General features: G+C 44.3%; 1 protein-coding gene across 1 annotated transcript in view; it reads right to left on the reverse strand.

Moving 5' to 3' along the window:
* Positions 1–2,586, reverse strand: part of smpd4 (sphingomyelin phosphodiesterase 4) — a 55,086-nt gene extending 52,500 nt beyond the window's left edge. Inside the window, exons 1-2 of the mRNA XM_048611277.1 lie at positions 2,402–2,586; positions 1,416–1,502 (exon numbers count right to left, since the gene is read on the reverse strand). Coding sequence (XP_048467234.1) covers positions 1,416–1,502; positions 2,402–2,575 — 261 coding nt within the window. The 5' untranslated portion in view covers positions 2,576–2,586. The remainder of the gene's footprint in view (positions 1–1,415; positions 1,503–2,401) is intronic.
* Positions 2,587–14,299: the final 11,713 nt, after the last annotated feature.

Raw genomic sequence — 14,299 nt, forward strand, 5'->3', positions numbered from 1 at the left:
GAAACGTCAGCCTTCCTGCTCCTACGATGCTGCTTGGCCTGCTGTGTTCATCCAGCTCTACACCTTGTTATCTGAGAACATAGAAGGCATAGTTTAATAGTTTCTGGGTTACACCAAAGTTGATGGTATAGTTGACAGTGAAGATGATTATCTAAGATTACAAACAGATCTTGATAAATTGGGACAATGGACTGAAAGTTGACAGGAGGAGTTTAACTTGGATAAATGCAAGGTATTGCATTTTGTTAAAACAAACAAGGGCAGAACTTATACAATTGAAGTAGGGCTTTGGGTAGTGTTGTAGAACAGAGACCTAAGCGTTCAGATACATAATTTTTTGAAAGTTGCATCACAGGTAGACAGGGTGGTCAAGAAGGCGTTTACCACGCTTTCCCTCATTGCTCAGACCACAAGTGTAGGAGTTGGGTTATCATGTTGAGATTGTACAGGATGTTGGTGAGGCCTCTTCTCGAGTAGTGTCCAGTTCTGGTCACCCTGTTATAGGAAGGATATTATTAAGCTGGAGGGGTCTCAAAAGAGGTTTACCAGGATATTGCCAGGAATGGAGGGTTTGAGTTATGAGAGAGGAGGATAGGCTGGGACTATTTTAACTGGAGCGTAGGAGATTGAGGTGACATTATAGAGGTTTATAAAATTGTGACAGGTATAGATAAGGTGAATGGGAGGTGTCTTTACCCCTAGGTAGGAGAACTCAAGACTAGGGAACATATTTTTAAGGAGGGGAGAAAGATTTGAAAAATGACATGGGGGACAACTTTGTTTTTAAAAACACAGTAGTTCATGTGTGGAATGAACATTCAGAGAGAGAGAGGTGGATGCGGATACAATTACAACATTTTAAAGATATTTGGATAAGTACATGAATAAGAAATGTCTGGAGGGGTATGGGCTAAGCACAGGCAGTTCAGACTAGTTCAGTTTGGGATTATGGTTGGCATGGACTGGTGGCACCGAAGTGTCTGTTTCCATGCTGTATGACTATATGAATAGGAGGCCATTTGGCCCCCTCAAGGTTATTCTGTCACTTAAAATCCTGGCAGACTTTTGACCTCAATTCCATTTTCTTGAAGGATTCTCCAATTGTTCATATACCCACAATTGTAACAATCACATCTTAGACAAGCTCAACAACTAAGTACCCAAATGTCTCTCAATGAGAGAATTCCAAAGATTCACAATGACCTAAGTAATTTATCTACATGTGTAACTGCTCATTCTAAGTTCACCCAAAGCACTGTGGTCATGCCTTGCTGCATTCTTACACACAGACAGGATCAGAAATAAGGTCTGCCCACCCCCAAAGGATGTGTACTTATGGCCTGAGATGGAGTACAGTGTACACTGTCAAGAATCGCCACTAAAAGAGAGGAAAGGCAAACATGGCAGCTTCATACCTTGGGTGAATAATCTTCTATCACCTTGGACAATTCATGACATCTCTGAAATAGAGACTTATTTGTACCATCTGCTTTAAGAAGAGCCTGTAAAATGAAAACAGTTCCATTCTTTCATTTTCTGAACAAATATTTTATTTCTGAAGGGGATCTGAACCCCAAATATTCCCAGGCAGTGTAGGCAAAAATCTGAGAGTGAGCAAGTTTAGTTCAGAGATGCTTCAAAGGAACCAGAGTGGAAGGGAAACCGATTCCTGAAAGTTACAATCTATCAAACAAAAAGATTCAGGGACAAATAACAACAAAATCAGATATTGTAGAGAACCTAAGGCGGCTCACAATTAAGGCAATTGAGCTAGTGATGGGAATCACAGCCATCAACCTTCCTTTCTCTGCACCTAGTCCATCTCTTATATCTGGGCTTCCCAAAATGGGGGCCAGGAACCCAAGTGGGGTTACAGGTTGAAATCTTTGGGGTCACAAGCTCCAGAGCAGCAACAGCCACCAATGCGCCTTTGTCCCCCCTGGCTCTGACAGACCTTCTATTCGATCATTTGCTCGCCAAGGGGGGAATTTAAGACAATTTCCAAACTTTGAAAGGGGGGGGGGGGGGTTTCAGAGGGAGAGTTTGGGAAGCATCGAGCCACATTGTCACATTGCTATCTGCTTTCGACTCACGCCACTGCTGCTGTTGTCATTTAGTCATTCCAGTCCACCACACAAATTCCCTTGTGTTGTTTTACTGCCCCCAGCTCCTACCTCATTCCCCGCCCCCAGCCCGCTCTTTTCCAATAACTTGCAGTACTTATGTTCTTTGACCCGAAATGTTTACTGTTTCACAGAGGCTGTTAAACCTGCTGAGTGTTTAAAAGAGCTTAGTGTTTATTTCAGATTTCCAGCACCCACAGTACTCTGTTAGAGATGAAACCCAGGGCCAGGAACAGTCTGAACTGGGGAAGGCCTTCGGTAGAGCCTGGTGCACTCACCAGCAAGTAGCTGGGCTGCTGTAAGGGCAGGGCCGCCATGCCTTCTCCGCAGAGGGTATCCCTCTGCGGCAACCGGCCACACACCCGCCCAAACAGCCCCCGCCACACTCCAACACCACTCGCCAGCTTCAAGCCGCCGCGCCGACCGCCGTCATCAACCTGCGTCAGCAGCATCACATGACACCGATCACGACACCTAATTGGAGGACAAGCTGAAAGGAAACTCGTTAATAATTAGGTCAGTTTGGGCAGGTCCCCGCAGCCGATTGGACCAGACCGGGCGCTGACCTGCTCCTGACCAAAGTTCAGCCGGATCCAGCTTCTGATTGGGTAGAATCGGGCCGGTGCACGCTGTCGAATGGGTCACATAGGCCACGGCTGCTGACTGGATTAGACGGACGGAGCCCACAGCCGATTGGTTACAGCTAGGCCAGTCACTGATTGGTTGGGTTTGGCGAATGAGAACCATATTATGATGTGAGTGAAACTCAAAGTGAGAAACAATACAATTGATGTTCACTGGTGGGAATGGCGGCTTCTGATCCTGTAGATGTCGGTGTAAACTGAGGATCAGGGAGTGCTGTTGTGTGGGACTACCTCCACATCTCTGTTCCCTGGGCTGGGCTAGGCCCGGGCTGGGACATTAAGGGCAGGGCCCGGATATTTGGGAGGATGGTGAAGGTACTGAGGTGGGAATGGTTTAAATCAGAATGTGATGAGGTGATCTTTCCCTGTATATGGTTGATGGTTGGTTTTGGACATGTTTGCTGGCGACGAGGTAAATGCTGTTGAATGAATTGGACGAGTACCCCCTCCCCCGGTGAACTGGCAGCTGGGAGGGATAGCGGACATGGGTTTGTCAGTCTAAGGAACAAGCAGGTGAAACCTGGAGAGGGATGCCAAGTGTGGGTGTATTTTATGGGTAAGATTCAGCATCCTCATTGACGTTTACGCTTTTTATACTTGAGTTTATAAAATTTGAGGAAGGAAAACACAAGCTTTGTTTGTATTTTTAGCTGGCTAACCACACTATCAGCTGAGCCTCCTAATAATTTGCCACATTTAAGTTCTCACCACCTTCATTTTCAGATATCACAATCCATCCTTTCAGAGTGATTCCTCTGTAAACCTGTTGGTTCATCCTCGTAATTATCAGAAATCATAGAATCCCTATATTGCAAAGAAAAAGATGGTTGATGACTTCTGGGACAAAAGGATGCCCTGGGTCTCTGCTGCATTGCTGAGTTCCCCACCAAAGGAAAACAGGCAGGTGCTGGTGTGCTTTTACGTGCAGGTAACAACTTCCTGTCTGCAGGCTGACACCAGTGTCTTATGCAACCCCTAGATTGTGTGCACTGGCAACCTATGTTTTCTGTTAGGTGCATAGCTTCAATTATGACATTCAGTTCACATTTGTAGACTTGGGCAGGGTGTGGTTCCAAATCTTTCACTAGGAAATGATCAGAATCTGAAACATGGTTGCCTCCCACTGGAGTTCACTCCTGCCAGAGGCAGAAGCTGTCATATAACTTGTTTACGTGTCTTGTTTCCTATTCATCTACAAACCTAACTTATCCACTGGTTTATTATTCCCAAGACAATACCTCCTTTCTTGACAGAAGTATCCAACATTCGATAAAGGACCTTGATCTTTTCTGGCCTGAGATCAATGAGATGTTTTCCTCAACAAAGTCCGATTTTGTATTTGACCCTCAATTGAATGTTCCTCTTCATCAGACATGTCACTCTGACTCTGAGTTGAGCTGGTTTCAGACACCATTTGTGGTGGACTAACTATTCTGCTCAGAAGTAATCTTTCCATTAGAAAATATGTTGACTAAATATGTGTGAGAAATACAGATTTTCACAACTCTCCCTTCATCCTGTTATGATGTTCTTTCACTTTAACCTTCCAATGTAAATTCAGACTTCTTTCTCTCACTCTACCCCTGTGAAGACTCTTTCTATCTGGATTGTTTCTCTTCTACCGATTCTGCTCTTTGTGGCCTCAACAAGGAAAACCACATTCTGGAGTGTGTTCAGAAACAATTCAGCTGGTTTTCTGTCAGTAATACAATGAAGTGTGTTATGATAAATAAACAAACAATTTGCCAGTTTGTGATTTAGTGAAATCTGATATCAGTTTCAATTTGTACCGAACATTTGTTTAACAAAACTACGTTTAACAATTTGTACTGCTCCATTTGAAGCAGAATGATGCGATCGAACTTGTGTTTTTTGTACCATTCTCATCAATTGTGTAAACTTTTCCAAACAAAACTGGGGTTCATTGTCCAACACATTTTCCTCTGGAAACCCATAAACTATGCAAAACATCTCGGATTTTGCGGGTAGTTGTCGATTCATTGGAAGCCCTGTAACCTGGTCTGTCTGGCTATCCCTCACAGTGAGCAACTGTTGCCCTTCAAATTCTGTAAAGTCAATGTGCAGCCTCTGGCAGACGCCAGACGATCATTTCCATGGTTGCAAAAGGGCTGATGGCAGCCTCTCCTATAGCTTAGCACACTCTGCTCTGTTTCACTGTATCTTCTATCTCCTTATCCAAACCTGACCACCAGAGATAGCTTCTCATTAGATTATTTGTTAATCCATCAGTGTGATCATGAAAATCACAATGCTGTGATGTGCACCTTTCAGGAATTACAACCCTGGCTCCCTGAATAATGCAACCTTTGTCACTTGACAGCTCATCCTTACAACTTAAAAAATAACCTCATGTCTAAACCTGTGTCTGTGTTTGTCACCTATTTGCAATATAGGTGCATGCCCTTGAGAATAGTGTCCCTATGGGTTGTTCTGTCCGTGTCATCAACTTTGACTGGCAACTCCTACATGTGTAAAAAATCATCCTTGCTGGGTTCTACATCGCTTGGGGATGGTAATCCTATCACATTGGTATTACACTGATCTTCCAATCACCTGTACTTAATATCAACCTGTAAGCTGATAAAATCAAAGCCCATCTCTGCATTTGGGTTGCAACTAAAGTCAGCACTGGAGACTTTGGATTCACATTGGCTGTCAGTGGCCCATGGTAAGGTTTGATTGTGAAATCACAACAGTACAGGTATTTATGAAATATCATTCCAAAATTCAAAGGCACTGTTTCATACTCTATCAGAGCATAATTTTGCTCACTGGCACTGAGGATTCGTAAGGCAAATGCAGTCGGTCCTTCTTCATTATCATCTAAGACATGAGTGAGCTGGGCACCTACTCCATATGGAGAAGCATCACCTGCTAGCTGAGTCTTGTTGGACACATCGTAATGTACAAACATTGTACCATTGAAAAGTATAAGCATACTGTCGTACAAGCTTTATACCATCTTCCAATTTACTTTCATACAACTTAAACACTTTGTCGCACTTATCTGACCTAAACAACAGAATCCCCCCTTCCTCAGGATGAAAACTTGTTTGCCAAATTTGATAGAATTTACCATAATAATTCACTGGACTAAAATAAGATCTGACCTCTGACATATTCTGAGGGTGTGTGGTCTATTTCCTACAACTTGAACCTGATTCTGGGTAAGATGTAGTCCATCTTTGTCTAATTTGTGACCCAAATACTTGACAAAAGTTTGAACATTTCACATTTGACTGTTGTACTTTGTACTCCATGCTGTTCAAAATATTGGAACATCTCAGCCTGTCATCAAGAGTCTGCCTATTGGAGATGAACTAAGGAAAACATTGAACTAACACACTACACCCTGAATTACTTGCAAAATATGGTTCATTAACTCCTGAAGAACTCCACAGGCTGAAAAAAAAACAAGTGGTAGTCTTTGAAAGTGAAATAGACCAATGTGGATATTAATAGGCAAATATGATTTTGACTCATCATATGATTCAAATTGCAGATAGGCATTAGTCAAATTTAATAATGAACATATCAGACCTCCTGACAACAGAGTGACAGGATCGTCAATATTTGTCAAATTAGTGGGTGGATTGCACTCTTGTAACAGAATTACAGATGTTTTTTAATCTCTGCATAATTTTGTGCTACCACTATGGGGATTGCCTTGTTGACAAGTGAACGGATGTTCTGCAGAGAGGGAAGGTGCTGAGCCAGTAGCAAAGTCCATTGCATCAATATTGAGATTGCTGAGTGGGATGTGAAAAGTTTAGAAAAACTTCGCCCCCCTGTTGCTTGCTGTAGGAGAAGGTTAGTGAGAGAGTAGATGGGCAATTAAGATTGTAAGTTAGAAAGAGGCAATTCTGTGCCTCAACGGACTCTCCAAAGGATGCAGAAGAGGCAAAGAAAAACATTCTATCTAAAATGCAGTCAAGCCCGGGCCAGTGGCAAGAGATTAGGAAAGAGTGTTGAAGTTGGAATGTAAGAGGACCAAGTATTCAGGCTAAAATGAAATGATCCATGAAGAAGGGATTGAGAGGAATCTGTTCTGAACAAGTACTGAAGAAGAGTCACTGGACTCAACATTATAACTCTGCCTTCTCCACAGATGTTGCCAGAAAGGCTGAGTTTCTCCAACAATTTCTGGTCTTGTTTGTTACCCCTGAACATTAGCCAGAGTTCTGACTTACCAGAACAGTATTTTGTGAGTAATTCAGTGGGTGCAATGGTTTGGAAACTTAACTTTGACATTCATAGATGCAGCATTCCCAGTCTGTGAGGTGAAGGAGATGATAGAGTTTGTGCCCAGCCTCTGCAGTGATGCAGACCTATTCAACATAGCCCTTTACAATGCAGGCAGTTAGGGTTTTTTTTGTTCATTCGTGGGATGTGGGTGTTGCTGGCTGAACCAGCATTTATTGCCCAAGCCAAGTTGCCTTTTTGAACCACTGCAGTCCATTTGCTGTAGGTTGACTCACAATGCCCTTAGGGAGGGAATTCTAGGATTTTGACCCAGCGGCTGTGACGAAACTTTCAGAAGATTTTCAAGTCAGGATTGTGAGTGGCTTGGAGGAGAACTTGAAGGTGATGGTGTTCCCATGTATCTGCTGCCCATGTTCTTTCAGATGGAAGTGATCATGTGTAAGTGCTGTCTAAGGATCTTTGGAAAATTTCTGTAGTGCATCTTGTAGGTAGTACGCAGGTTCGGCTTGCTGCTTTTTGGAACAGCAGCCTCACTGCTGCTACTGAGTGTCAGTGGAGGACAGAAGGGATGTTTGTGTGTAGTGCCAATCCAGATGCTGCTTTGTCCTGAATGCTGTTAAGCTTCTTGAGTGTTGTTGGAGCTTCACCCATCCAGGCAAGTGGAGACTATTCCATCACATTCCTGAGTTGTGCATTGTAGATGGTAGATAGGCTTTGGGGAATCAGGAAGTGAGTTACTCATTGCAGTAATCCAAGCCTCTGACCTGCCACTTGTTTTATGTGGCAAGTCCAATTGAATTTCTGGTTAATAATAACTCCAAGGATATTGATAGTAGAGGGGTACAGTGATTGTAACACCATTGATGTCAAGGGGTAGTGGTTAGATTGGTCTCTTATTGGAGACGTTCATTACCAGGCATTTGTGCGATGCGAATGTTACCTGCCACTTGTCAACCCATGCCTGAATATGGTCCAGGTCTCGTTGTATTTGAACGTGGACTACTTCAGTATCTGAGGAGTCGCAATTGGAGCTGAACATTGTGCAATCATCAGTGAACATCCCCACTTCTGACCTTTTCATGGAGGCAATGTCATTGATGAAGCAGCTGAAGATGGTTTGGCCGAGGACACTACCCTGAGAAGCTCCCGCAGAGATGGCCTGGAGCTGAGATGACTAAGCTCCAGAAACTACAATCATCTTCCTATGTGCCAGGTATGACTCCAAGCAATGCAGTGTTTGCCCCGATACCCATTCATTCCATTTTTGTGAGGGCTCCTTGATACCACGCTTAGTTGAATGCAGCCTTGATGTCAAGGGCTGTCATTCTCTCCTCACCTCTGGAATTCAGCTGTTTTGTCCATGTTTGAACCAAGGCTGTGATGAGGTAAGGAGCTGAGTGGCCGTGGTGGAACCCAAACTGGGCATCACTGAGCAGGTTATTGCTGAGCAGTTGCTGCTTGATAGCACTGTCGATGACACCTTCCATCACTTTACTGATGATCGAGAGTAAATTGTTGGTGCAGTAATTGGCTGGGTTGGATTGTCCTTTTTGTGTACAGGAGGTATCGGGACAATTTTCCCCTACCGCATCCCAAAACCAGCCCAGCTCGTCCCCGCCTCCCTAACCTGTCCTTCCTCCCACCTATCCCCTCCTCCCACCTCAAGACCCACCCCCATCTCCTACCTACTAACCTCATCCCGCCCCCTTGACCGTCCTCCCTGGACTGACCTATCTCCTCCCTACCTCCCCACCTCCCCACCTACACTCACCTTTACTGGCTCCATCCCTGCCTCTTAGACCTGTCTGTCTCCTCTCCACCTATCTTCTCCACTATCCATCTTCTATCCGCCTCCCCCTCTCTCCCTATTTATTTCAGAACCCCCTTCCCCTCCCCCATTTCTGAAGAAGGGTCTAGGCCCAAAACATCAGCCTTCCTGCTCCTCTGATGCTGCTTGGCCTGCTGTGTTCATCCAGCTCTACACCTTGTTATCTCAGATTCTCTAGCATCTGCAGTTCCTACTATCTCTGATACATTAGGTGAGTGTTTGGTTTCCAATTAATGAGGCTTGCCTGCAGACAAACAACCCTACACTCTGAAAAATTCAATCACCTGAATTTAAAACCTGCTTCTAGCAAAATCCAGGGCTTGGAGGTCATAGAACAGGGTCATATGTGTTCCCTACACGAAGCCGGATTTGAACTTGGACCCTTCTGCTTCAGAGCTGACAGGATTAGTTATTGAGGGAACGGAACAGAGTGTGGAGGGAATTCTCCAATCATCAATTTATTTCCTACAGAGTATCAGGCACATTGCTCTAGTCATACTGTTATTTTGATCACCATCAGGGGAAGACTTCCAATGAATTGATACACAGACCTATCCTGGCTTCTCAGCTGTCATTCTGAGTTAGATCCACAACTTTTCTCAGGGAGCCTGTTTGCAGTAGGAATGATGTGGGTTACCAAGGAAACAGCAAATTAGCATTGATCAAACTAGTTGGTGCAAGTGACATGTCAAGAAGCTGCTAGTTACTGTTTCCAGGTGCTTTACACCACTCTCAGCCTCACAGTACAGCAGACAAGACAGGGGATGGGTTGTCTGTCAAACCTTAGCATTCAACTGACGAAGGAACAGCACTCTGAATGCCGGTTGGACTATAACCTGGTGTCATGTGATTTCTGACCTTGTCCGCCACAGTACAACACCGGCACCTCCACATCATATCTACTTTGCATCTCAATAAAAACCGAAAGAACTATGGATGCTGTAAATCAATTTCAAAAACAGAAGTTGCTGGAAAAGCTCAGCAGGTATGGCAGCATCTGTGAAGAAAAAAAATCAGAGTTAACATTTTTGGGTCAGGTGACCCTTCCTTAGAACTGTTTTGAGGAAGGGTCACTGGACCTGAAACGTTAACTCTGATTTTTTCTTTACAAATGCTGCCAAGACCTGCTGAGCTTTTCCAGCAATTTTTGTTTTAGCATCTCAATAACTCGTTCACCACCATTATCATTGTCTTTGTCATTTGCTGTTCCACTTACCCCGCAACTCCCCCATTCCATCTACATTGTAAAGCAGAATTTTCCAACCACTTTGTTTGTAAGAAGCCTTATCAGACTCAAACATCAACTCTGCTTCTTTCTGCACAGATGCTGCCAGACCTGCTGATTTTCCACAGCACTTTTTATTACTATTCTGGATTTCTGTTTTCTTTATGTGAAGAAAAACTTCTTGATTTAATTCTTTAATTAGTTCTAATTTGAAAGCTATGTTCCTATGCTTTGGAAATAATTTCTATGTCCACCATATCTACACCTCAATCAGATCACCCAGCAATTTCTAAACTTGATGAGGGGACTCAAAGCCTGTTTATGAAACTTGTCCATGTGACTTAACCCCCTAAGATCCAGCATTATTCTGGTGAATCTGTGCAGTACCCTCCCTACTGACACTGCAAAAGTTCTCCTTATTAATTGCTGGGGGCTCATGCCAAAATAGGAGAGCTGTCTCACAGACTAATCAAGAAACAGCCATCACCATCCCTGGATATGTATTGTCCTACTGGTATACCGGTGATCTACCTAACCCTAACCCTATTGCATACAGTCGGGACAGAATTGCCCTGGGAGTCCTCAACATTGGACCTCATGAAATCTCATGGCATCAGGTTAAACATGAGCAAGAGATCTCCTGGGCTGATGAATCAGTACTCCTCCACATTGAACAACACTTGGAGGAAGCTCTGAGGGTGACAAGAACACACAATATACTCTGGCTGGGGGATTTCAATGTCCACCACCAAGAGTGACCCAGCAGCAGCGTTACTCATTGAGATGGTCAGTTCCTAAAGGAGATAGTTGCTAGACCATGTCTGCGGCAGGCAGTGAGGGAACCAACAAGAGGGAAGAACGTAATTAACCTCAATCTTACCAATTTGCCAATTGCAGATGCATCTGTCCATGACAGTATCAGTAAGAACAACCACTGCACAGTCCTTTTGGAGATGAAGCCCTGGTGCACATTGAGAATAATCTCTATCATGGTACTACCACTGTATCACTGTCCTAAATGGGACAGACTTCGCACACATCTAGCAACTCAAGACTTGGCATCCATGAGGCGCTGTGGGCCATCAACTGCAGCAGAATTGTATTGCAGCGCAATTTGCAACCCCATGAACCAGCATATCCCCCACTCAACCATTACCATCAAGCCAGAGGATCAACCCTGGTCCAATGGAGAGTGCAGGAGGGCATGACAGGAGCAACACCAGGCATACATGAAAATGAAGTGTCAACTTGGTGAAGCTACCACAGTGTGCCAAACAGCATAAACAGCAAGTGATAGAGCTAAGCGATCCCATAACCAATGGATCTAATCAAAGCTGAAACAGTCCTTCCACATCCAGTTGTGAATGGGGGTGGACGATTAAACAACTCACTGGAGGAGGAGGCTCCACAAATATCCCCATCCTCAATGATGGAAGACCCCAACAGATCAATGCAAAAGATAAGGCTGAAGCATTTGCAGCAATCTTCAGCCAGAAGCGCCGAGTGGATGATCCAACTTGGTCTCCAGCACCACAGGTACTAATCCTCAGCTAATTTGATTCACTCCTCGTGATGTCAAGAAATGGTTGAAGGCACTAGACACCGTAAAGGCTGTAGGCCCTGACCAACATTCTGACAATACTAGTGAAGACTTGTGCTCCAGTACCTGCTGCTCCCCCAGCCAAGCTGTTCCAGTACAGTTACAACACTAGCATCTACCCGACAATGTGGAAAATTGCCCCGATATGTCCTGAACACAAAAAGCAGGACAAATCCAACTTGGCCAATTACCACTCCATGTTTACTCTCGCTTATCAGTAAAGTGATGGATGATGTCATCAACAGTGCTATCAAGCACCTGCTCAGAAATAACCTGCTCAGTGACGCCCAGTTTGGGTTCCGCCAGGGCCACTCAGCTCCTGACCTCATCACAGCCTTGGTTCAAACATGGACAAAAGAGCTGAATTCCAGAGGTGAGGTGAGAGTGTAAGTCCTTGAAATCACATCCACATTTGACTGAGTGTGACATCCAGGAGCCCTAGCAAAACTGGAATCAATGGGAATCGGGGGAAAACTCTCCACTGGTTAGTAATACCTAGCACATTGGACGATGATTGTGGTTGTTGTTAGTCACTCATCTCAGCTGCAGAACATCTCTGCAGGAGTTCCTCAAGGTAGTTTCCTAGGCCCAAACATCTTCAGCTGCTTCATCAATGACCTTCCCTCCAAAAAAAATTCAGAAGTGGGGTTGTTCGCCAATTATTGCACAATGTTCAGCACCATTTGTGACTCCTCAGATACTGAAGTTCACATTCAAGTGCAACAAGACCTGGACAAGTGACAACGTTTGCACCACACAAATGCCAGACAATGACCGTTTCTAATAAGAGACAATCAAATCACTGCCCCTTGATATTCAATGGTGTTACCATTACTGAATCCCCCACTACCAACATCTTTGAGGTTACCATTGAGCAGAAATTCAACTGGACTCATGATGTAAACACTGTGTCTACAAGTCCAGTCCAGAAACTCAAGTGGACTTGTCATATAAATGCAGTGGCTACAAGAACAGGTCAGAGGCTAGGAATACTGTGGCAAATAACTCACCTCCTAACTCCCCAAAGCATGTCCATGATCTGCAAGACACAATTCAGGAGTGTGATGTAATAATTCCCACTTTCCTGGAATGGTGCAGCTCCAGCAACACTCGAGAAGCTGTACACTATCCAGGAAAAAGCAGCCTGCTTGACTGGCCCCACACCCGTAATTATCTATTCCCTCCACCACTGCTGCTCAGTAGCAGCAGTGTGTGTACTATCTACAAGATGCATTTTAGAAATTCACCCAGAATACTTTGACAGCACTTTCCAATCACACAACCACTTCCATCTAAAGGGACAAGGGCAGAAAATACATGGAAACACCACCACGTGCAAATTCCCCTCCAAACCACTCACCATCCTGACTTGGAAAATATCCCTGTTCTTTCACTGTTGTTGGGTCAAAATGTTGGGATTCCCTCCTTCATGGCATTGTTGTCAACCTACTGCATGTGGACTGTAGCAGCTGACGAATGCAGCTCACCATTACCTTCTCAAGGGCCAATAAGGATGGACATTAAATAATGGCCAGGCAGCGATGCCCACATCCCGTGAATGTATTTTAAAAAACCTCTGGAATTCAGCTCTTTTGTCCATGTTTGAACAAAAGTTGTAATGAGGTCAGGAGCTGAGTGACCCCGGTGGAACCCAAACTGAGCGTCAGAATATACAGAAATTTGATACTTCTGTGTCCAACTGGCTCTACGTTGATGTTTCTCCTCAGGTGCTGTCTCCACCTGGAGGCTTCACTTGATTTAGAATACCTGGTAAGGGGCATTATCAGATGACTTGCAAGAGATATATGGCCTCACTCCAATAACTGTTCACTATTTACACTTCTCAATAATCTGTACCTCCCACAACTTTTCTCTATTAAAGTCCTCAGTAATCTTAAACTCCAATTTCTGATGTCCATTAATATTGCTCATTTACCTCCAACTCCAAATAAATGGCAGAAATGGTCATATCCAAATCATTTATTGAAGGACATACAAACACAATTACACATTAATGATATTATTATTATATCACGTGATATGCTTATACCAGTCCAAGTTCCCAAAAGGACAAAGGGTTCCAGTAATATTACAGCATGAAATGATCTTCTCTCTTTAGTTGATCTGTGGTGAAGTTTGCCTTACAGCACACCCAAAGATCTCACTGACATGGCAATGTGCATACCAGTGGTGCAGCAAGCAATGCCAGTGAGATAATCCTCCTGAAAATGCCAGTGACATCAGAAAGATCTGATGGTGGGGATATTGTTGGAGTCTATAATAAAGGACAGGGTAACTGATCACCTCGAAAAATTTCAGTTAACTAGGGAGAGTCAGCGTGGATTCATGAAGGGTGGGTCATGCCTGACAAACCTCATTAAGTCGCGGTGGCTCAGTGGTTAGCACTGTTACCTCAGAGCACCAGGGACCCGGGTTTGATTCCAGCCTTGGGTGACTGTCTGTGTGGAGTTTGCACATTCTCCCTGTGTCTGCGTGGATTTCCTCCAGGTGCTCCAGTTTCCTCCCACAGTCCAAAGATGTGCAGTTGAGGTGGATTGGCCGTGTTAAATTGCCCGTAGTGTTCAGGGATGTGCAGATTAGGTGGGTTATAGGGGTATGGGTCTGGGTGGGATGCTACAAGGGTCAGTGTGGACT

Source organism: Rhincodon typus, chromosome 24 (assembly GCF_021869965.1).
Source record: "Rhincodon typus isolate 14 chromosome 24, sRhiTyp1.1, whole genome shotgun sequence".
Classification (NCBI taxonomy): domain Eukaryota; kingdom Metazoa; phylum Chordata; class Chondrichthyes; order Orectolobiformes; family Rhincodontidae; genus Rhincodon; species Rhincodon typus.